Below are 24,778 nucleotides of genomic sequence, written 5' to 3'. Positions count from 1 at the left end.
CTTACTTGCCAGAAATGATGGGCAAACTGGTTAACCTCTTGAACTAACAGTCTCCAAATCTGTAAAGTGGGGTTAACAAGTAGCCAACAAAGTGACATTGGGCAGAGAACCAAATGAAGTAAAGGCACTACACAGACTCCTAAAGACCATTTCAGACAAAAAACAAACAAACAAACAAAAAAACAGCTAGTGCAAAGTCACTGAGGCAGCGGGGCAATTTCACAAATCAAACGTCCCAGGAAGCCAGGGAGGCTCCTGCTGCAGAGAGAGGCTCCTGTGGGGGTGGGAGACAACGTCAGAGAGGCCAGGGTTTGAGAAGAGAGGGTTCACATCCCATAGGGCTTTGTAAGTTTTTGCAAGGACTTTGCTTTAAGAGTTTGAGCGCAGGGGTGATATAATCAGATTTATAGTTTAAAGCTGTCGCTCCGGCTGCTGGGTGGAGAATAGAGTGTAGGAGGACATGGGTGAGTGCAGGGAGAACAGGTCGGTGGCTATTATAATAATTCAGCTGAGAGGTGACTTGGATGAGAGTGACTGCAATGGAGTTATGGTAAATAATTAGATTCTACATATCTTTTACGTGGTTATTCTCTCATTCAAACTTTTTTCTTTCCTCACATTATTTCTCCCCAGTATATTCATTTTATAATGAGGCAGCTGAATTATGTAAGCACCAAATTCTACTCTAGAATACTATATCATCCATTATGTATGTACCTATGATTTTTATTTTAAATTGTGATTTAAATTTTATCACTGATGGATGGATATGTGGTGTGAGACCCAGACAAGGTGGGCCCCAAGATGTGTGTGTGTGTGTGTGTGTGTGTAAACAATTAGACAGTAAGCTGCCATGTACCGAACTGAAAAAAACTTAGGGAAAAAGTTGTTTTTCTTTGTTTTGCCATATCTTGTCTCAAGAGAATTGGGTTTCTAGTTCTGGAGAAGTTAAGTTTGAGATGACAATGTGATATGCAATGGAAGCTATTGTGTGGTCAGTGGAGGCCAGAAATAGGGTGAATCAAAAATACCTGAGTCTTTTGAAAGCAAATCTTGCACGTGTATACAAGTATTCAGTTTTCTCTGTTCCTCCTCTTCTCACAAAGCCATCCAGGTTGTTTAAAGTCTCCCCCCTCAAATATTAAGGAACTGCTGAACAAAAGTAGGAATACTGTTGATCGTTTCTAATCATTTAGCTACCAGTTGTCACATAACCTTGGGAGGGACTCAGTTCATTACCTAAGTGTGAAGTGAACTTAGAACCTAATAAAATGTATCAGTAGTAAATTTGACCATGGGCCAAGACAGGATGCTCACATCATTGGGCTCCCACGTCGGCAACGAAGCCCTGGGGAGAAAGAGTGGGAGGAAAGAGCGGTTGTGACCCTGCAGGTTAAGAAAAGAAAACAACCTTATGAAGAATCTCCTGTTCAAGAGATAACCTACTGTTTTTTCCTCCCTGCTATTTTTTCTGTTCTGCTTTGCCTTCTTTATATGTAGAGTTTAATTGGCTTTTTTTCTCCTATGTATATTATACACTGTAATATATATATATATATATATGTGTGTGTTTAATATTATGTATGTATTATGTAGTATATGTACACATATACAACCTTTTTTTCTTTCTGGTCCAGGAAAGCATAATATATTGGGGTTTGATTATTTGTTTGTTTTTATGCTGTCTTGACCCAGTTTTAACACCCTGGGTAGAGTCTTTTCAGTTCTTCCACTTAAGTAGCCAACTATGTCCTTCCCTTAAATACTTCCCTTATTGGTCTCTCACACTCTGAACTACTATGCACCCACACTCGCCTTAATTTCTTTGGGGTCAGGTAACAGACAACTAAGGAGAGCCCCAATGCCCTGGGGGACCAGGGCAAAACTAGTCAAATTAGTCACTTTCAGGGAGACCACCAAAACGAACTAGAAAGCCACCTAGCTTCCACAGAGAACTGCAGAGAGCAAGCTGTTACCCTGTCCCAGGGTAAACAGTTTGTGGGGTTCCTCCTGGCAGCCTTTTCTAATTTGGAGCTACAAGAGAGTTCTGGTTTTCTTCTGTCCAAGTCTCAGTTATGTTGTGATGTGTCCTGCTCTGGAAAGAATCTTTTTTTAAAATTTATTTATTTATTTATTTATTTATTTTTAGAGGGGAAGGAGAGAGGGAGAGAAACATCAATGTATGGTTGCCTTTTGTGTGTCCCCTGCTGGTAGTTAGCCTGCAAGGAACCAGCCTGCAACCCAGGCATGTGCCCTGACTGGGAATCGAACCGCGATCGTCTGGTTCGCAGGCCCGAGCTCAATCCACTGAGCTACGCCAGCCAGGGCTAAGAATCTTTTTTTTAATTGTTGTTCCATTATACTTGTCCCACCTTTTCCTCATTGCTTTCCCTCACCCTGACACCTCACAGTCAATCCCCATACCATTGTCCGTGCCATGAGTCCTCGACTCGTGTTCCTTGACTTGCTCCTTCCCCTTCTTTCCCCATTATCCCTCTCCCTCCTCCCGTCTGATCACGCTGAGTCTGTTATGTCCATGTCTCTGGTTCTATTTTGTTGATTTGTTTGTTTTGTTGATTAGTTTCTTATAGGTGAGATCATATGGTATTTGTCTTTCACCGCCTGGCTTATTTCACTTAGTGTAATGCTCTCCAGTTCCATCCATGTTGTCACGAAGGGTAGGGATTTCTTCTTTCTTTCTGTTGTGTAGTATTCCATTGTGTAAATGAACCACAGTTTTGTGATCCACTCATTTACTGATGGGCACTTAGGCTGTTTCTAGCACTTGACTATTGTAAATAATGCTGCTATGAACATTTAAATTTTATAAAACAGAAACAAAGGGTTGGGAAACTCTTGTTTATCCTACTTTCCTTTGTTCACTGTATTCACATTTCTAGAATTCTTCTCCTCTTTTTCAATGACCAGAATCCTCCTGGTTCATTGTCCTTCTTTCTTAAAATGCCCCTTCCTTACCAATCTCTCTTCTCTACAGAAATATCATAATCGTACTTCCTGTGCTCATGAAATTCTGTACATTATCTCAAAACACTTTGTAAAAGTAAAAATGAAAGAAAAGATAAAAAGTTTTAAAACTTTAACAGAGGAATAATGAAAATGTCCAGTATCCAGTATAAAAGCATGTAAGTGCTACAACACACACAAATGCACAATCATGACACACCACCAGTGAGAGAGTAATAAGCATACCACTGCATGATGTCCTCTGTAACTTTAACCGCCTTTGACTATTTCCAACACCAGCAATTTTCTCCTGCTCATACATGTTATACCTTATGATGATCTTCAATGGTTAATATTGCTTTACCACTGGGCTGTGGATTTTACACAGCATAAAGTTTACTTCTTGATGTGTTTTAGGTGTTTTTCAACTGCAGTAACTGTTCATAGTTTACCTGGGTTATAGATTGTTCTTTCTCTCCCCGACATGTGCACATTCTCTTAACATTCATTCCATTTCTCCTTTACACAATTCTGGTCTGTTTTTCCTTTTCCCTATATCGCTGCTCTCTGCTCCAACAGATGTCCATTTTCAACGTTCTGTGCCTTAGGTGGAGCTCCCTAATCAGCACTGCTGTCTGTCATGTGCTGTAGTAAGACTAGCCAGGAGATTACCCAGCTCCCTTTATGAATGACATGTGTTCCTGCAACTCATAAAAAGACTATGAAAAGTTTCCAGTTCCATAAAATATAGCCAAGTTTAAGACCCCAAAAATGTAAGAGAAGGATCAGAAGACACAGCAAATACTAGTGTATGCTATTGTTGTATACTTGCTAGAAATCATAGATGTGATTGAAATGAGAAGTGTCCAATTTGTTTGAAAACATGTTTAGTTCCTTTTTTGTGAATAAATTTGGCCTGCAGTTTTATTCAGACAATATAACACCACATAGAGATATTTTTTATTGTCTAGTAAATAAGAATATTTCGATGAAATAACAGGAAGAAAGTATGATCCAAGAGGCACAGGAAATACAAAAATATACTGTAGACAAAATGTTTACATAACACTCTTGCCCAGAATTATTAAATAATTTATAAAATCACATACACTTGGCCTTAAATATTATACTAATTTTGCTAATTTAAGTGTAATATATAGTCTTAATAATCTGTGCTGAACACATAGAAAGTAAGGAAATGAAGGCAGGCTCTGTACCAAGAAAGTATATGATTTATATCTTATGGTTTGGTTTAATTTCTTTGCTGAGCAAGCAAAGGAGGCATTTATTAGGCCTGCCAGATTATGCATTATTTTTTTCATTAAGGCAGAGTTTATAAATGGAACCACAAATTGTGTATAGGAATTATCCAGATGTCTCCATGAATAGAGATGCTAATCTGTTTTCCAAACAAAATTAGTGATTTCCACAATTTGAACTTTATGATTTCAACAAAACTCAGTAATTTTTGTTTTTGTTCTCATTTTACAGTGTTGGAATTAAAAAGTAGTTAGAGACTCTGATAATGTTTTTGGAGTGTTTCTTGCCATGTCAAAAACTTACCTCGGAACATGTCCTATTTTTCTTGACATTTGACGATATTTATTAAGTATCCAAGGTGGGTAAGGTCAGAATACAAAGATGAATTACACACACTATTTCCCTTGAAGAATTTTCTGTTGGGGAAGGAAAGAGAATTAGCCTAACACAGAATGAAACAGTGCTAGAGACAGATACAAAGCACGGTCTACAGAAGGAAAAAGAGATGCAAGACCTGCAACCTTTGTGAATCAGGGTGGGGGACATGGTGGGGTGACCATCCCAAAATGAGGTAGGGGAGCCGAACACAGGCCTGGAAGTGTGCAAGTGTTCAGCCTTCGAGGAATGAGAGGCAGTCTGGGAGTACGGGGGGTTTAGATGATGGAAGGTAATAGTGGGGATTTTAGGTGGCCTTGAATACCAAAGTAAAACCTTCAGACTCTTAATAGGATCACTCAAGATTCAATCAATTTTCTAATACAATTGGTTTTAATTTGTGTATAGGCATTACATAACTACATATTATTTCTTGTGATGAAAATGTTCATTTTCTAACCACAAGGAACAGTTATACTGCTCTATGTTAGCCATACTCTTTATAGTCTATATTTTAGTACCATAATAAAGACTCAGGGAGGCTCTCCTACTGGGCTGTGCTGATACAGACTCTACTTTACTCATTATTATGGCTCTAGAACATGATACGGCACATATTATGGGCTTAAAAAGTGTCAGTTGGAAAAGCGAATAAACTGTTTTTCAAATGCATCTTGCTCACTTCATTTTTTTAAATTTTCCGAGCCCTCAAAAAGCTAGAATATCCTTTTCATTCTCTACCAATTCACACACACATGCACACACACACGTACACAGTCATTAGCTTTATTTGAATTAAGTACCTTCCTTCAAGTATCCCCTGATGCTCCAGTTACTACGGCACAGTAACAAACCACCCCAGACTCAGTGACATAAAACAGTGACCATGTAATTTTGTGGACGAACTCTGTGGAAAATATCAAGCTGGAGGAATGGCTTCTCTCTGTCCCACAATGCCTGGGGTGTCTGGAGGAAAAGCTGAAGCAGTTAAGAACTGTAATAATCTTCAGGCTTTGTCACTCAAGTATCTGGTGCCTGGGCTTGGATGGCGGAAGGCTTCTCCATGTGAACTGGCCTTCTCACAGCATGATGGCCAGATTCCTCGAGGGAGTGCTGCTAGGGGAGTGATCCGACAGCAAGCTGTCCAAGACGACTACGTAGAAACTGTATGCGGTTTTAGGATCTAGCCTCAGGAGTCACACAGCATCCTTCTCCTATGTGTTTTTTTTCTTCTCCTATGTGTTTCAGGGCAAATAGGTCACAAATCCATCTGTCAATGGAAGGAGTGTCAAGTATTTCTGAGGCCATGTTTAAAATGGTCATACCCAGTGTCCTAAAGCTACGACAGTTGACTATTTGGAGTCTTCTCTCTTAGACTGGGTCGTGCTGATACAGGCTCTACTTTATTCATTATCAGATCCCCAGAACATCATATGGCACATATCATGGGCTCAAAAAGTGCTAGTTGGAAAAGTGAATAAACTATTTTCCAAATGTATCTTGCTCACCTCATTTTTTCATTTTTCCAGTTCTCAGAGCTAGAATATCCTTTTATTCCTCTGTCTACCAATGTGCACACACACACAAACACACATATGTTTTAATGATAAAAACAACCATTTAATGTCAATCATATATAGATGATGTACTAAATGCCTTGCAAATATAATTTTAATTGATTTCTCATAACATCTTTATAATAAATACCTCCTCTTTTTGGATGAACAAAAAGATTCAGAAAAGTAACTTGTCTGAGGTAAACTTAAAACTACACTGATTAATGCCAGGTTTGACTGAGTCCAAAATTTTGTTGTGCTCAACACTTAGTGAACACTGATCATGTACCTGTGTTTACACTAGGGATCAAATGTACAGAGACTTAGCCCCTCCCCTTTAGGAGCTCAGAGTCTAATGGAAGGAAGTCTCCCCATCTAAGAACGGACATGATCTTTCAACTCCCATCACCGTTGCATGCCCGCATGCTGTAAAGCACTGTAGAAAGTATTGTTGGCATTAAAAATACCATTAAGACCCAGTCATCCCACTCAAAAAGTTTAAGTTGGAGCTGAGATGAACATACCCACTTGAAAATACCATTGGTATTGTCTTGTCTTTTTGTGGAGAAGGGACCCTGCGCAGTGAACCTGGTATATTGAATTCTTCTGGTAGCAATATGCCTAGCTTGGTGATGAATTCAGTAGGCTCATGTCATTAAACATTTGGGTCATAAAAGGAACCTAACTTGTCGTAAAAGGCAGTAAATAGTAAGTGACAAATTAACAATGTAACCACAAGTGTTTTAGGATTCTGGAAATGAAACAGACTACTTTCTGCTGGAGTTATTAGGAGAGACTCGTGAAAGGGGCAGAATCCGGCTTGGGTTTTGTAGTGTAGAACGAAGTGTTTCATGTGAAGCAAAAGGACGGACAATGGTTCCGGATACATGGAACATTAGGCGCAAAATAGTTGAGAAAGGTAAGAACACGATTGTTCTGGGGTAGAAATACAACTAGTTCAGTCAAATTAAAGGTAAAGTGCATTTTTTAAGGAAACATTATAAAATAAAACCTGTATATATTTCTGACTACTTTTCAGCTCTTATACTACACACATAATATTAGCTCCCTTTTCCTGAGTGCTTTGTATGCTTCAAAGCTGATGAATCTCATTCTGACCATACACAGAAAGTGAATGAACAGAAAGGAAGTAAAATCACTGAAAGACAGAGAGAAAATGGAAGGGAGGGAGGGAGGGAGGGAGGGAGGGAAGAAATTTTAGAATTAGAAAGCAAATTTGGCAGTGAGCAAATACTACCTAACTAAGCCACCTACTGTAGATGGTATATGAAGCAGGTTTTTGATTTCTGCATTAACTTCTAAAAGACGTGCCATTCACAAACAATTTAATATAGTCAAATGTCTTATGAATCTGTTTCTAAAATACCCCCAACTTTCTCAAAATAGATTTTTCTTCTGGTGGTTTCAATTGCCTATTTCCTTTAATGCTGTGTTGGACATCCCTCCAATTTCCTACCATCTGGCTATCAGATTAATATTCATAGTTTATGTTCCTCATCTATATACATAATGAGACTAAAAAAATTAAAAACATACAGATTTAAAGTTGAAAATCTTGGACTGCTAGAACCTCAGAGCTACATTTACTGTACCCTAGGGTCTCAAAAGTAGAGAAGAATAAGGGAACATTTTACAGCTGGTATAGGCAATAAAAGGTAAACCGATTTTAAACCACACTGTAGAGATATTGAGTTGTCCTGTTAAATTAAGCCATTTTTTCCTTTTACTAAAATCTATAAACAAACTAATTGAAATCATCACATTAAAGAAGTAGAAAAGAACAGGATGTTCACTTTAATCATTTCTGTTGTGCAGGATTATAATTATTAATTCATATTACCATGGTTGGGCAGAGAATAAGAACACAAATTGTTCACTATGAAATGAATAAAATCAAGTAAATATTGTTTTTTACAAACAAGAACACCAAGAAGAGAAATTTTATTTGAACTAGAAAAAGTTAAGAATATGATACTTTAAAATATAATTTTACTAACAAAAATATTTACTATGAACTTGACATTATTTGCTTAAAACTATATTGTTGATTGCAATCCTTAATTCTATAATATTTTAATAACATTCTTATTTAGGAAAGTATTTCTCTGAAGAATTTTTAGTATTTCCCATTATGTAGTCAAATTTACTGCTACATAGTTGTTTTCAAAAATTTTTGCCTTAATTTGTATCACTACTTCCTTCCTGCTACACTATTCAGTATTGTTCAGAAGTCTTGGCATTTTCTAACACTCTGAGGTGGCCATGGAATACGGAAAAGTCCTCAAATGGGTCCAAAGACCTAACATCCTGGTAACAGAGACATTGCCTGGTGCATACACCTTCTCCTCTATGTACACCATCAATAAAGCAAATGAATACCTAAATTACGTAAACTAAGGGAAAGGTGAAGACACAACATATTCTAAAATAACACAAAATAGGAATTTTTATCTATTTGGATCAGTTCAAGTAAGATTAGGTAAACTATTAGAAAATTATAAGTCATGAATCCACTCAGAACAATAAAGGGAAAAGAAATATTAGATTCTAGCATTTTGCTTCAAATACCTCTTTCCCCTTAAATAGAGTGTTTCCTTCAAATCTGATGGGATATTTCTTTTAAAGTTTCTTTATACTTAAAGTTTGGTAACAGATAAAAAACATTACCAGAAAGAATTTTTACATTCAAATAAATGTCTCTGTGATATTATGAATTTTGTTTTAATCACTTATTTGGCTTATTTAAACTCATTTATTTGGAAATGCTAGGAATCTTTGGGAATAACAGTCCCTGACATTAATGACATTAACAGACTAGCCCAATCTAAGAACTAAGATTAGGTCTGGAAGTTATTAAAACATGAGTTTCTTGATAACTTTTCCACCATATTTGCTACTCTGTGAAAAATATTAATAAGGAAAATTAGATTCATGTATTATCTTTTAAAGGAAAAACTTAAAATAAACTTACATGTCTATACATGTATTATACATGCATATTTTTCTTTGCTTTCCATTTCCTTAGCTTTAGTTTTTTATATATTAATTCTCTTAGGACATTTCTGGTTATATGTCTGGAAATTTCAGCCATCCAGAAAAAAAGGTTGAGAAATAATGAAAAAAATGTGCTGAAAGAATTCACATAAAAGTTTTGGAGACTTGAAAATGGGAACAACAGACACTTAAAACATTATTGAACCAGAAAAAAAGCCTTTGCTGGCAGGTACTTATATAGCAATATACTGATAACTGGAATAAAAATAAAGGCATCCAGACATTATTACGGAGGTCTCCTCCATGAAATCAAACTTCTAATTCAAAGGAAAAGAGAGAGCCTGATTCCTATTATTTTTTTTCTTTCTGGTTTGGACATTAGGAAAGAAATAAACAATTGTAAAAGAAAAACATAATCTTAAACATGAGTGTAGTTGAATTATTAATTCAAGTATCTTCTTAGGAATATTATCCCATTATTTTTATGCAAATACACATATATACATAGAGGAGGGTGCATAATCTGTGTATTAACATATAGCCTCAAAAGTATATAATACTTATTCAATTTATGTCAGTATGAATTTCATCATGGTCTCTTATTTAGAATTTTTTTCAAAAAAGGTGTCCAAGCAGTGGAAAAATATATAAATGATATATAAATATATAAACTCACAGGACCTTCTTATAGTGTGATCAATTCAAGTATTGAAGCAGTTTCTGAATATTAGCAATCAAAAAGATATCAAATTAAATATGCAGGTTAAGGGAATTGAATTAGATATTATTATCTAAGGAAGGGGAGAAATTCTTATTTAAATTATTTTTTACATAATCCAATCTGTGTTTTTAATAACTCAACTTTTACACAGTCAATGTGTCTTCTGAAGTTACCATACTATTCACTAATTATGTGTTTTATTATGTAATATGCTAATCCAGGGGATCCTACAAAGTGTGCAAAATGAGAGTAGCCTGGAATTAAAAACACAAGTTCATAAGAATTTCTTCCACTGAGTTATGTTTTGTTATGAGTTTTTCATTCTTTTTCCCAAGTACAGGCATCAGTCAAAATCAATACCAATTCCTGTTGTATTCCAAAAGGCACTTTTCCCAATTAGGTAAATTAGAATGTGCAAATATTTTGAGTCTCCTCTCCATGATCTATAAGATTCTCTGTCAGAGGGAACTTTCAGATCTGAGTACCACTCTTTCCTAACCCTCCTTCATATTTCTGCTGCCACTTTCTCAGTAAAACTATCGTTTTGTGCTCCTGGACTGGTGCAGTGTTTTCCTAGGGAACCTCTACCTCTGGCCATTTGTTCCAGTCGGCTACAATCTACATTCTCCATTGCTCCGTAACAGATTACTACCGTGTCGTTCTTGTGCTCCAAAACTGTCAGTGGTGGCTGAGTGTCCATTCAACACAGGTGCTATTCCTTAGGGCAGAAGGACAAAGTCTTCACAGTCTGGGTTTGCCTACAAACATGTCTATCACCTCCCACACCAAACAGGAGGTTTTCAGAATTACGGGTTTCACTGACTTATTACCTTATTTATCTATAGGTATACAGGGTCCAGCATGAATAATGCCCCTTTTTTTATTACAAAATCATAAGCATGTAACTCTGTAATATAATAATATCACACTCAAGCACACCATATGACATTTAGGTGGAATGTTCAAATTAAAACTATAAATTAGTACTCTCATATTATTACCCAACCAACCCTACTCAAGCAGGTGGTACTTCTGCAGGGCCCTGTATACATATATATTTCTACACACATGTATTCTAAAATAGGTGTCTAAAATAATTGCAGACTTTTTAATTTTTACAAGAAAATACAAAATGATCACTTAACATCACTATTACTTTATATTTTCATCTTTACCTAGTTGCACTTGTAGAAACATTTTGCATTGTTCTTTCACATGAAGGTAAAATGTTTTAATGTATAAGTAACAATGATGACTTTGTCACAGATTGGCAGGAGTGTAGGATAATGATAGCTATGTGGAAATCACTGCCCTAGACTACCCAACATCCCCTTAACACGTACAGACTGACAATACTGTGGTTCGCAGGCTTATATTAATTATAAGAATGCCTGAAAACTCAAACAACTTTTTCAATCAAAGTCATGCCAGGGAACAGGCACAGTCAGCAGGGATTTAGAAAATTTAACAGAGCAGTATTTATAGAAATGTGGCTGGAGTTAATAGTTGTCAGGGCATCCAGGGATTAGCAACAGCAGCAATTCCTTAGGGCTGCAAGGGGTAATACATCTATCAGAAGCTCAGGGAGGCTTCTTAGAACTTTTAGAGGAAGAAACTGCAACAGTGATGCCTTAGCAGAGAAAGAGAAACCCTCCTTCTCTCTTCTCCTATGATTGCTCACAGTGCCTCTCATTGGTCAATTCAGCAGGAAGCCAAAGGGGAAGGGGAAAATGCTGCTCAGTCAACAAGGGTCAGGCCAGTCCTCTCTGCAGGGCAGGGAAAAGGGAGACAGAATGGATGCGGTGATATGGGAAGGACAAATGGAGAATAACTAGCCAACTAACTTTCTCCCCTTCTTTTCCCTTTCTTTTGCCCCCCTTCCTTAGCTCCTTGTGTTAGAATACCTCTGTTAGAGCAGTGATTTCCACATTAAGAATATGCCAGTCAACCGTAGAGGGTTTCAGAAGTATATATACAAGACTTGGTGACTACCAATTTGTACTTACTTCTTGATCCCCCCTTCCTTTCCACCTAGTTCCCTAACCCCTCCTCCTCTGTTAATCAGTCTGTTCTCTATCCATAAGTCTGTTTCTATTTTGTTTGTTTATTTTGTTCTTTAGATTCTACATATAAGTGAAATCATACAGTATTTGTCTTTCTTTCACTTATTTCACTTACCATAATACTCTCTAGGTCAATCCATGCTGTTACAAATGATAATATGTTATTCTTTTTCATGGTTAAGTAATATTTTATTGTATACACATATCATAATTTTTTATCCAATTTCCTATAGTTAATAATATTGTAACAATTATATATAATGTCAGGTGGGTGCTGGAAGTACTGTGGGGAACGCATGGTAAAGTATATGATTATCTAGCCACTATGCTGTACACCTGAAACTAATACAAAGTAATATTGAGTGTAAAGTGTAATTGAAAATAAAATTTAAATTAAAAAAAGACTTGATGAAAAAAGGTTTTGTACTCTCATTGTATGATAATGTGAATAGAAACCATTCTACATATTAAATTTATATGAAACTTTCCAACATTTAAAATTGAAATTTTTAAAGAGAAATTAGTATGCTTTTATAAATTTTTAAAATATTTTTATGTTAGAAATTGTCCATCACAGTTTCTAATCAAGGCTTTAACAAAGTTCTCTTCATATTCTTGGGAGGCACCATCGGGTGGAAATATTATTGATGAAATATGGAAATCCATTTTTATAGCCATTTAAAATTTACAAGAAATAAAATTATAACTAAAAAAGTTATTTTCTCTCCTTATAAGGCAATATAATATTAAACAATACTATGATGATGTAAATTAACTTCAAATTCAAAGAAATTTTTCATGTCAAGTATTTAAAATTTTTCATAAAGTTCCAATTTTCCGAATGCACAGGCATTGTCAGAGCTGTCTTTCTGCTGCTTGCTCTGATGCCATTTAAAGTCACATCCACAGCACATGAAGAAAAGGATCTCAAACCTGTGAAACCAGAGATTCAGAGCCATCATCTCGACCTGTGCCCACAGGGAGACCCAACTTTTTAATCTGTCCTCCAATACCTTTCTCTGAAATCACTAAGGCTATGTTTTGTCTGTCTTGGACATCTGGAACTCCTCCATCCACTTTTTGGGCTTCCTGTCCATGATAAATTGCAATGTAAACTCACTGTGGACATTGAATAGATGTCCAGGTGGTAGAGGCATGTCCAAAGAAGGACCAAAGAGTGGATTGTCAGATCTCTCTTTGTTTCTGTAATGACTCCAGACTCTAGGGCCTCACACCTACGCCCCAAGGCCAAAGGCAATCAGTGTCTCAGACATGCAATTATAACCCATTCTACTCTACCTTGACTGGGAAGCTCAAGATCCAGAAAAATATTTGCTTAGTTACAGTCAGTTAGCTTCCTTAAATCAATTCTAAATGTAGGAAAGGTAAGCATAGTGTGTTTTTCTTATCTGTTCATAAACTTAATATTTTTGAGATTTAGTATAGCCTTCTACTGTCCCATCAGAAACTAGTTGTAATAACAGAAGATGCAAGACAAGACCCTTTATTTTTGGAAAGTTAATTCAGATTCCCTTAAACACGTCTAAAGTCCTCTATTTATTTTACTTCATCTGATGGTTTTCTCAACTTGTGTAGGAAAAAAAAATAAAATGAAGAAATTTTGACTTAACCAAAGTAAATACCACTAAAATCTATATTCCCCTTCCTCAGAAATATAGTTTGCATTGTCACAAAAAATAATGGCAAATATGTGCATAAAGTTTCTATGACAAATCTCTCTTCAAAAGTTACGTCAACTTGCTATCTGTTATTGTTGCTAAAGAATAGAGACTCTAACTATAAGAGAGGGGTCTAGCTAGATTGCTGGGCAGAAGGGAAGGGTGCCCAGGAGGGATCGGAAGGTACCCTGGAAGTGCCAATGGTGGTGGACTGAAATTGCAACCACAATCACATGACAGGTTTCCACACCCCTGGGGGCAGGGTATCCAGCTAAGGTGACTCATGACACAGCTTACTGTGTGGGCTGTGTGTTATGGAGGTGAACATGGTAAAATCGACTGGGAATTTGGACACTCCCACAGAGCATAGGATTTGGGGGCAGAAGATTTTGAACACAGAGTGTGGAGAGACTCATCCCCTTTGTGTGTGTGTGTGTGTGTGTGTGTGTGTGTGTGTGTTCCCCTCATTTGCATGGTTGGGAGCCAGCTCCAGAGACTAAGTCCCATGTGTTGGATGTGGGGAGGTGCACCTTGCCAGTGGTAGGCCGATCAGACACTACAGCTCCATACCACATGGAACGGGTCCCAAACAATCCCATTCTCTCACTCTGAGACAGTGCACTGACATGCAGGAGAGAATGTTCACTGGCCCTTGGGGCACAAGCAGCCTTGGACACTGGGGACCCATAGACAGAGCCCCTTGCACAGAGGCTGCTGTGATCTGGCAGGGTGCTCTGGCCCTGTGAGAAGGAGGAAGCTGCAGTGGGGCAGTGGAGATGCTGGCCCCGCGAGTGCACACTCCAGAGGGAGATCCTGGAGCTAGTGAGATGGAGACCCATCTGTGCAGCAGCCTTGGGACCCAAGAAGACAGATGAGAATGAAGCAGGGTGTCTAGACACGGATTCTGACCCTGGGGGTGTCTGACTTCTTTTTAGTGTTTTGCAGAGAGAACGAATGGCTTGGAGCACGGGAGTCCTCACGCCCCCAAGCTGGCACCCTCTTAATAAAACCCCTTTTCCTTCCCCACCAATTATTGTGCTATGCTTCTGAATGGAGGCAGGTGGCCAAACCCCACTTTGTTCAGTAACATAACCCCTGTCTGGACTGAGGTAATGGAACCAGAATGACATGTAATCATTGCCTCTAATATTTGCCCTGAGAGCAATTTTAAAAAGGTCAAAACACTTCCCTTCCATGAAACAGATCCTGGAATAAGGGGGAAACTCTCTATATCTGCCTTGCCTAAAGACGTGGAGTCCATGTCTTCTTGTTTATAGAAAAAATATTATTTCAACAAGCAGAGAGCTGAAATTAATATGTGAATATGTATTGTTCAGAGAATTACGAAAGGACACCAGACTGCTGTTTTCATTGGTCTCTAAGTTGTAGTGCCCTATAAAGTTCAGTTTATGGCGTATCTCAAAATAACCAACCATTCAGACCTAACCTAAATCCACCTCATTTTTCAAGTCTTAATAGTCACTGAATAAGGTTGTATTTGAAACCTCCCAGCACCAAAAGTAAATATTGAGTAGTAAGTTGTATATTTCTTTGACAAAGTTTTCTCAACCACTGTCCATCATAATGTTAGCAGTTGCCCTTTCATATTTGGGAGCATTGGAATATGGAGAAGACACGAAAAAAATGTCTTCAGAGGCTTACATAACATTAGCATCAGCAACAATAGCCAATGTTTATCAAAGTGTTTAAATGCACCACACAGGGTTCTACAAGGCTGGTAGAACCAACCAGCCTTGGATGCATTTAGCTGAAAGGAACAGAAAGTAAAACTGAATCTTCCACCCCCTCCCAAAAAACACAGTAAAAAATATATAAGGTTATACTATAAAACAGAGCTAATTTGAGGGTGGTTTAAAGCTATTTTTATTTTATTGATTTTAGAGGGAAAAAGAGAGAGAGAAAATTGACTTGTTGCTCCACCTACTCATGCCTTCACTGGTTGGTTCTTTTATGGGCCCTGACCAGGGCTCTAACCTGCAGCCTTGGCATATCTAACCGGCTGAGCTACTCGGTAGGGCTGGGGGTTGTTTTAACAGTAATGTATTCTTGGTGATTCTGAGCTCCTGTTGGGTCTGGAAAAGACATGACTGTAGTAGGTGAGGGCTTCATTTAAAATTTAACAACATCAAGAGGAAGAAACTATCCCTTAAGCATGCCTGATGTTTATTTAGCTTGTAAACACCTGCACAGTCTATTACAACGGTCTCTTCATATTGGTCAGTGTCCATGCTCTATAGACTTTGAATAGTAAGAAAAATGTTCTCTGAATCATCTAGGCCTCATTGATTGGAACAGATTCACCTGGTCATTTCTGAACAAATTCCTGTCATGAAAAAATGCTATATGTAGGTTCCTGAATTAATTATTGAATTCAGAGAAGGATGAATTAAAACAATTGGCTCAAAATTACCAGGCCGTAAACCCCTTGAGCTCAGATGGTGTCAGTATCTCAAATTATATCAGTATTACCCAGAGGGTGGAGGTGATGGTAGAATGAATATTGAAAGAAAATTATGATATCAAGAATGGTGTTTTAAAGACAGACCCAAGATGACAGAGGAGTGAGTGAAAGTTACACTAACCACCTCCCAGGACCAATCTGAAATTGCAACTAACTTGTGGAGAAATTATCCAGAATAAACAACTGAGCAATAATGAGTGAGAGGCCTTATGAGCACGGACAGAGAGAAGAAACAGCTTCAACACAATGTGACGGGTAGGGAGTGTGGTGGCGACATGAGAGGGCTGGCTGGACACATACTGCTGGCAGCTGAAGCGCCGGAGGGATATTTAAGAGGCTGGAGGGGTCCCCTAGAGGACTGTGGTATCTAAACCCCAAGCTGGGCTCCCGGGCCAGAGCACCAGAGCCTGAAAAGTACACTGAGAGCATCCAGCTGTGAAAAGTGGCAGGGTTTCTCTCTGCCAGAGACTGACGGCTGGAGATACAAAGAGCTGTTTACATGGTCAATGCATGAATTTTCACATGCAGCCACTCACCCTGGGCTCTGGCAAAGGGGGAGGGGCTAAGTATGGACTAGAGGTGCTTGAAGAGACACTGAGGACAGTAGCTTTGCGGAGAGAACTGAGAAAGCAGCCGCCAGGATCCCAGTGCTGAGTCATCCCCCATGATTATTTTTTATTTCCTTGTTGAGAACTTCCATCTTTCACTTACAGTAAGTACGTTATAGCTTCCCCTTGGCATATCTAAATTTCCAGCATCACTCTTGCACTTTGGTACCATTTTCAAGTAAAATAAGAGTGATTGGAACACAAGCACTGTGATACCTTGGCAGTGGATCTGTTAACCAAGAAGGCTGCTGTGACTAATGGGAGGGCAGTGGATACAACGTGGATAAAGGGGCGGTTCGTATCCTGGGCACATCAGACCAGAACTGAGTGAGATTTCACCATAGTACTCAGAATGGCACACAATTTAAAGATGTATGAAACTTCCCATTTAATATTTGTAGACTGCATTTCACTGCAGGTAACAGAACCAAGGAAAGCAAAACTATGGGTAAGGCAGGAACAACTGTATGTTTTACTGTATATTATTTCTCCCACTTGAATTTTTCTGTATTCCTTGATTGATCAAACACTTTAAGGCCTAAACAAGATATTACGCCTCTGTAAAGAACCCTCCTGTCAGTTTACATCTGGTTTATCGCAGCATCATCCTTGCAATGTTTTTAAATTAAATCTATTGAGGGGGCATTGTTCGATAAGGTTATATAGGTTTTAAGTGCACAATTCTATAATACATCATCTGCATATTGCATTGTGTGCTTAATACCCAAAGTCAAATCTCCTTCTTTCGCCATATGTTTGTTCCTCGTTACCTTTTACCACCTCCCCCCAAAACCCTGTTCCCTCTGGCAACCAGCATACTGTTGTTGTCCATGTGTATAAATTTTTTTTGTTATTCTTATACTTTTAATACCACTTAAAATCTGATTTGCTTTATAGTTAAGTGTTTTTGTGCCCCTCCATACCCCTGCCTCAATAGTGTAGATTTCTCGATGGTCCTTGTCATAATCACCTTTCAATCCCTAATATTCTACATATCATTGAATTTTGTTGAATTAAAAGGAACACTGCAGAGAAGCTCCAAACCCTGGGCTTTTCTTTCTTCTAAAGCAGAGAAAACTCCATAGGCTTGCTTAATCAAAATAGGCTAAGATTAAATATATTGTATGTATCTAATTTATACATTATAATACTCAAGCAAGGATTTAAAAATAGTTTAAAAGTGAAAAGATATGAAGCTAAAGTTAATCTGCACAGTTCTTCACGTCTCACCACCATCCTGAATGGGAGGCATCTTTATTGGACTGGGCTTACCTTCTTGAGAAGACCGGGTTGTCTCAACTCAGGTGCTATACGTTAACACTGTTTGGGCCATGAAAACTTTTCTCAGCACTCATCTTTGAGCTTTAAGGTGAAAAGTAAATTTCTTAAAGAGGCCTTCTCTATCATCTAAGTCTCAGAGATTCCATTATCACATTGGAGATTAATTTCTCTCTTCAGTGCTAGGAAATTAACTCCTTCACTAAGACAAGGGCTACCACTAAATTCCCAGTACCATACACTAAGTAACATAGTAACTGCTCAATACAAAAGTAAATAAATTAATGAATTAGTGAAGCCTGTATATTTGCTAAAGGTAGACTGCGCCTTTGGCTCAAAGTTTCTAGTAGCTAAGACAAAGAATTTTAGGATACATGGTATCCTTAAGATAAAATCATATAACTACCTCAGGACTACATACAAGTTTGGGCTAACTAAAATATCAAGTAATAAAATTAACAGCATAAGCAGCATTTCTTGCTTTGTTTTTTAAGAGGTGTGGAAATGCTGGTTTTAATACATGAAAAATGACTCTTCCCCTTTGAAACCTTTTTGGTAAAGCAAAACAAAATAAAACACCAATTCTGACTATCAGAATAGTTTTTGTTGTCATCAGGACTGGGAAGAAATTCAGCTCAAATGAGTTATTATGTCATCAACTTCAGCAAGTTAGATACTGTTATGGGCTTTTAAACAATGAAACCCCGAGGAGCTGGCAATTATTTGCTGAATGCATAAATTAATAAATAATCCAGATGACCATCCAGAAATACATCCTTCTTCCTCTCCTCTCTTCCCGCAAACTTAAGCCAAGCATTTGTTTTTGTTATTTGGGCTTAAATTTTATTTTACTAAATTAGTTATTTGTGTGAAATAAGTCAACTGAGCTATCTTGCCTTGGAACTTCTCAAAGCAAAACAAAAAAGTGCGATTTTGAAATAAAATTCTAATTTCTTTTAAAACCTTAATGAAGTGTTAATCATTAAGTTTACGTTTTGTTTCAAGTTACCTGGACTTCAGTTCTAATAATGAAAAAACGTCAAAGCCCAGACTTTTGCATTGTGCCCGGCATTAACCAACTGGAGTCCGTACATTTTTACTAAACTAAATTGAACTAAAAATTTCATAATATCTTCTCATTTCATAATTTTCTTATATGTAATATCACGTCTCTAGGAGTTCCCGACTACGATAAACCTCAACACAGATTCTCTCAAGCAAATTTCAGGAAATGTCTACGAGGGGTTATTTTCAAAGAAAAAGGAAGCACGGAGACTTGCGTGACTAACAGCGTCTCTCCCGGGGCTCTGAATTCTCGCTCAGACTCCCTACACTTACCCTCCCTCCCGAAAGAGTTTGTAGGCCAAAGTAAAAGCGCCCCGCACTTTCTGTAATTTAAATTTCCCAGAGTCAAAGTACCCGGATTAAAACTGAGTTGTCAGATTGACAGGGACTTCACCCAATAGCATTGTAGAAAGGCGTATCCTTTCCTGGATACTCCAATCGGTTCGCAGAGAGTTGCCCTCGGTGGAGGGAAAGCGGAAGTAAGGCCCTTGCGCGCCCTCATGGAATCGCTCCTGCAGCACCTGGATCGCATCTCCGAGGTGCTGGCGGTCTCCCGCACACCCCATGTCAGTAGCTGGGACCCCGTCGCCGTGCGCAGGGCCTTGCAGTGGGCTCGCTACATGCGCCACGTCCACAGGCGCTTTGGCTGCCATGTCTCCATTCGCACGGCACTGGAGGGGCGGCTGCACAAGCAGTGGAAGCGGGAGGACTTCTCCCGGCACGCCGCAGTCCCTGGCTTGACGAACTTCCGGGATCTGGGGCGCTGCGACATCCTGCTGTCTCAAAGTCTGCTGGACAACCGGGCCCTCAGTGATGCCGCCTTTCATTGCCTGCTGCAGGAGCTCTTTCCCGGCCCTGGCGTCTCGGACGCCGAAGAGGAGACGCTCCAGGGCCGCCTGACCCTCCTTGCCCGCCGCCGGTCCGCGGTCCACCTGCTGCGCTTCAACGGTTTTGGAGAGAACTCGGCCGCTCGGGACGACCCACTGGTAAAGACCCAGGCGGAGCTGCTGCTGGAGCGTCTGCAGGAGGTGGGCAAGGCCGGAGCGGAGGGCCCCAGCGGGCTGCTCAGCAGCCTGTGGGAGCGCTTACCTCGGAACAACTTCCTGGAGGTGATAGCGGCCGCGCTCTTGCTGCCGTCCTCATCCCCGCGGCCCCCCAAAGAGGAGCTGGAACTGGGCAGCCCCCGAACTCCGGGAGAGGGGGGTCACGAGCTGGTTCGCTGGCTTCTGGGGAAGTCGGACATCGTGGCTACTTTTTGCCGCAGCCTCTCAGCCGCGCTTTTAACTTCGGTGGCAGGCTGCCATCCAGAGATTTTTCAGGTCTATCTGGGTCTGCTAACAGAATGGGGTCGACATCTGCACTACGATCTTCAGAAGGGCATTTGGGTTGGAGCCGAGGCCCATGATGTGCCCTGGGAGGAGTTGTACGGCAGGTTTCAAAGCCTCTGTCAGGCCCCTTCACCCCTGAAAGATGAAGTTCTAAAGGCCCTGGAGTCCCGTAAAGCGCAAGATGGAGATTTCGAAGTCCCTGGGCTTAGCATCTGGACAGACCTGTTATTAGCTCTTGGGAGTGATGCATGAGTTGCACTGGGCAAAAAACAAGGTTTAGGTCTCAGCCCAGGTCCCAGTTTTCCCTGGACAATGTTCTGGTATTGATTACTTGAATATACGGTTTACAGAATTAAAATTGCAGTGTCCCACCAAATCTATAATATGTCCAGAACATTCTAGGTGCTGACTTACAATAGGTGTAATTAAAATTTACAGTGACAAATATGTAAAGTAACTTGTGGTGCCATGGATTTTCTGGATAGCAGAGGTGACATTGGAAGTATCCTACCTAAAGCCATGTAATTAACAGTAGTTTGCTTTTTAGGAATGCTGAAGAGATCCGTACTTTTCAAATAAAAAACAACTTTAAATTGACAAGACACTTTTTTTGTCTATCAGTATGGTTTACTTTGTTTTTTTAACCCCACCCCCACCCCCAGTAGTGAAGTTTTCTTTAACCAACATCTATGTTGTCAGAAATGGTTTGAAAAGCTAACTCATTCATCTAAATTCTGTCCTCAGTACCCCTCTGCAATAAGTTGTCAAGGTCACCAGTCATCTCCATGGTGCCAAATTCAAAGGACATTTTTCTGGCATCGAACTACTTGACCTTTCTGGGAGTTCAGATATTTTGCTCACTCCCTTCTTTTTTTGAAACCAGGCTTGAAATTCTGTTCTAAATTATGTGACACCACTGTATCCTGGTTTCCTCTTAAACATTTCTAGCTACTCTTTTTCAGTCTGATTTTCTGGCTAACTTCTCCCCTAATCAACTTTTCTTGGGATTTCTCAGACATTAATAGTCTAGTTCCTCTTTGGTGTATGTACACTACCGTCCCATGTGATCTCATGGAAAGGTCTCACAAGCCACTCAAACCAAACATACCTAAAACAAATCAATATCCCCACACAAGCCTGCTTATTCTCATGAATTTCTTAGTAAAGAGCCAGAAACCTGGAAATTATCATTGAATTCTTCCTCTTTTAACCCTTACATTTATTTCACCAAAGGATTTCCCCTTCTCTCCCTTTCCATTCATCCCCCTAGTATAGGTTAGGGTGAGCGTAACTTCTTGTTTGCTCAAGACAGATTTGAGTTATGCCTGATGTCCTGACATAATTAATGCAAGTGTCCCCTTTTATTCTCTAGAGTGCCCTAGTTTGCCTGATAATTTATGTGGTCACCCATTTGTAACTCTGCCAGATACTGCAATTAGCTGGTTTCTGTCTTTTTTTTTTTATTGTACCTCTACAATCCTTACTCCACCTAAATGCTCAAGTAGTGGACTCTGAGTCATATTCACCAAGAAAATTGGTGAATTTGGAGAAGTGGTTGAAAGAGAACTTAGGTGGACATTGACCACTACATCTATTTCCATTAGCATCTATACCCACATAATTCACCTATTTTCCGTAATAAATTTTTCCATACTTAACCAATTTCTATAGACTCCAAAATAGGATTTCTTAGGATAGGCTGAGCTTTTTTCTTAGAAACTTTCACTATTCCTTCAGCCAAGAATGTGGTAACCCAGGTCCTTTCATTTCTCACTTTCATTTTCTCATCACAAGGTCTCTGGCTCACTTTCTAGAGGCCTGTTAATTCAGACTACCCACTTTCCTGTTAATTGTAGCTGTGTTCATATGTGTCTCTTTTCCACTAGAGCACTGATTTTCAACCTTTTTTTTTTTATCTCATGGCCCACATACACTAAAATAATGTGGCACACTAAAATAATGTGGCACACCAAAAAATGTTATATTTTTTGCTTCTCTGACAAAAAATAGATATAATTTTGATTCACAGTGAGTAGGTATTGTGGTGGCTATTGTCATTTTTTTATTTGACAGTCTAAGGGAAAAGAGGTCAGTACCCCTGACTAAATTGTAAGGTATTGCATTTTAAAAATTCTCACAGCACACCAGTTGAAAAATCCCTGCACTAGAGTATTCACTCTGTGAGGTCAAGGCTGCCTCTGTTGCTGGAACATTCAAGACCCTCACACTATACATATATACATTAAGTAGTTGATAACTATGAATGCGTAGGAATGGAGTAAACAAGATAAAAAGGAATGGAGCAAATACTAGATTAGAATATTACCTCTAGGGTCATATCTTTATAAAATGTAAGTCATTTGAGTAGTAGATACAAGAAGTATAAATCCAAATAAAAAGTGGGGTCTCCAATACATCAAAACATTTCTAAGCTACAACCAATTTGAAAAACCTTCCAACACTTTGTTGAATTTGAGTTCAATCAACATTTACCAATGTCAGGATTTACTTATGGGGATTAAGTTGCCCAGTTTTACTTGATCTTTATAGCTTTTATACATTTTTTTTTTTTTGTGCTCTGAAACTACCTAAACTCTAAAGTAGTAACCAGTTGTAAATAGAATGGCCCATCTTCCCTAGTAAGGGATATAAGGTATCCATCTACCTGGGGTGGATATAAGGTATTCATATTAACATAAATTAATGTGAACGCTTCAGGAAGAAATTGATTTCTCTCAGGAATTAATTGGAAATGATCAATCACTATATTAGAAGTGTGGCAGTACCATCATTTATCAGATACGAATTGTCAGTGGGCTAAGAATGCCATTTGTGGCTTAGAAATAAGGTGGCCCTAGGGAAGGAAGGTAGCTTGAATAATTACAGTAATCAATGTGTATACAACTATCTCTTGAAGCTTCATTGTTTTTAATATTGGGATAGAGATTTGAATTCAGAGGAGCCTCAGTGTTTTAAAACCTATTGTGGTTTTATCTTTTTTTTAAAAAAATATTTTATTTATTTATTTTTAGAGGGGAAGGGAAGGAGAGAGGAAGAGAAACATCAATGTATGGTTGCTTCTCATGCATCCCCTGCTGGGAACTGACCCCTGCAGGGAACAGGCCTGCAACCCAGGCATGTGCCCTGACTGGGAATCGAACCGCGATCGTCTGGTTCACAGGCCTGCGCTCAGTCCACTGAGCTACACCAGCCAGGGCCATGTGGTTTTATCTTTTTGTCTCATGAATAATAAGGATTTAAATCTTAAAAAATTTGATATATAGTAATTCAGAAGTATAAGCTTAGGGGTATAAAATTTGAGTAATCAGTTTATATTTTATATGTATACATATTTTATTAATAGTATGCTGTGAATGAAGTCTATGATAAACTCAGGAATATATTTGAAATTTTGGTTTCACTCATTGCTATTTAAAATAAGCTTACTTTAGCCCTGGCTGGTGTAGCTCAGTGGATTGAGCGCGGGCCTGCGAACTACACGATCATGGTTCGATTCCCAGTCAGGGCACATGCCTGGGTTGCGGGCCAATTCCCAGCAGGGAAGACTCACGAGAGGCAACCATACATTGATATTTCTCTCCTCTCCTTCCCTTCCCCTCTAAAGATAAGTAAATAAATAAAATAAAATAAAAAGAAACAATGTCTAGAAAACAGTATTTGAGGCACAGATACATGTGTAGATCAGTATTGGATATTTTACCCTCCATAGTTGTTCAAAGCTCTAATGGGATAGCTGTTGAAATATTCATCGTTATACCAAGCATCTGAGACACGATCAATACTTATTTGGTAAGATATTGTATTGGAGGCTATGCATATATTTATGAGCATTGACAATATGCCAAAATACAATAAGAAAGTAGCACACTGTTAGCTTTCACTGAATATAGATGCACCCATGGACAAAATGGTTAAAACTTCTTTGCTAATCTAATACATAATATGTATATTAAGAATATTAACTGAATTTGAATCTGCGATGCTGACTATCATAATGCTCAATGGGGAAAACAGTGCAGATTATTTTATAGTCTCTTCTAGAAATAAAGAAATCTCATAATTTTGTAATAAATATTCTTGGCAGTAAGGATGTTTTCTATCTTGTGTTTTTTTAAAAATCACTTTCACGGGTTTTGATAATTTTTAAAAATATTCAGTATCTTACATAAACATTAATAGCCAAGAGTAAGGATGAGATTGGAGGCACACATCCTCCGCTCTGTTTTTTTTTAATAATTGTGAAAACATGTGTTTCAGACACTGCTGGTTTGAAATTGTGGGAAACATAAAACAAATTACAAGTGACTAACGAGAGCAATTTATGGAAGATACATGATCTAGTTCACTAGTCAGCGTACATGGG

At 38.6% G+C, this 24,778-nt stretch overlaps 1 protein-coding gene across 1 annotated transcript; it reads left to right on the top strand.

Moving 5' to 3' along the window:
- Positions 1-19,544: 19,544 nt before the first annotated feature.
- On the top strand, positions 19,545-20,657 carry FANCF (FA complementation group F). Its single transcript, XM_037040393.1, has one exon. It carries the CDS (start codon positions 19,567-19,569, stop codon positions 20,644-20,646), a length of 1,080 nt encoding a protein of 359 aa, XP_036896288.1. The 5' UTR covers positions 19,545-19,566; the 3' UTR covers positions 20,647-20,657.
- Positions 20,658-24,778: the final 4,121 nt, after the last annotated feature.

The sequence above is a fragment of the Sturnira hondurensis genome, unplaced genomic scaffold (assembly GCF_014824575.4).
Source record: "Sturnira hondurensis isolate 20B ecotype Veracruz unplaced genomic scaffold, ASM1482457v3 Scaffold0002638, whole genome shotgun sequence".
NCBI lineage: Eukaryota > Metazoa > Chordata > Mammalia > Chiroptera > Phyllostomidae > Sturnira > Sturnira hondurensis.
The sequence above is the reverse complement of the archived record's forward strand: the minus strand, read 5'-3'. Positions and strand labels throughout refer to the sequence as shown.

What these genes read in the sequence shown, in the direction of transcription:
- FANCF (XM_037040393.1), top strand. Translation starts at nt 19,567, where the DNA reads ATGGAATCGCTCCTGCAGCACCTGGATCGCATCTCCGAGGTGCTGGCG.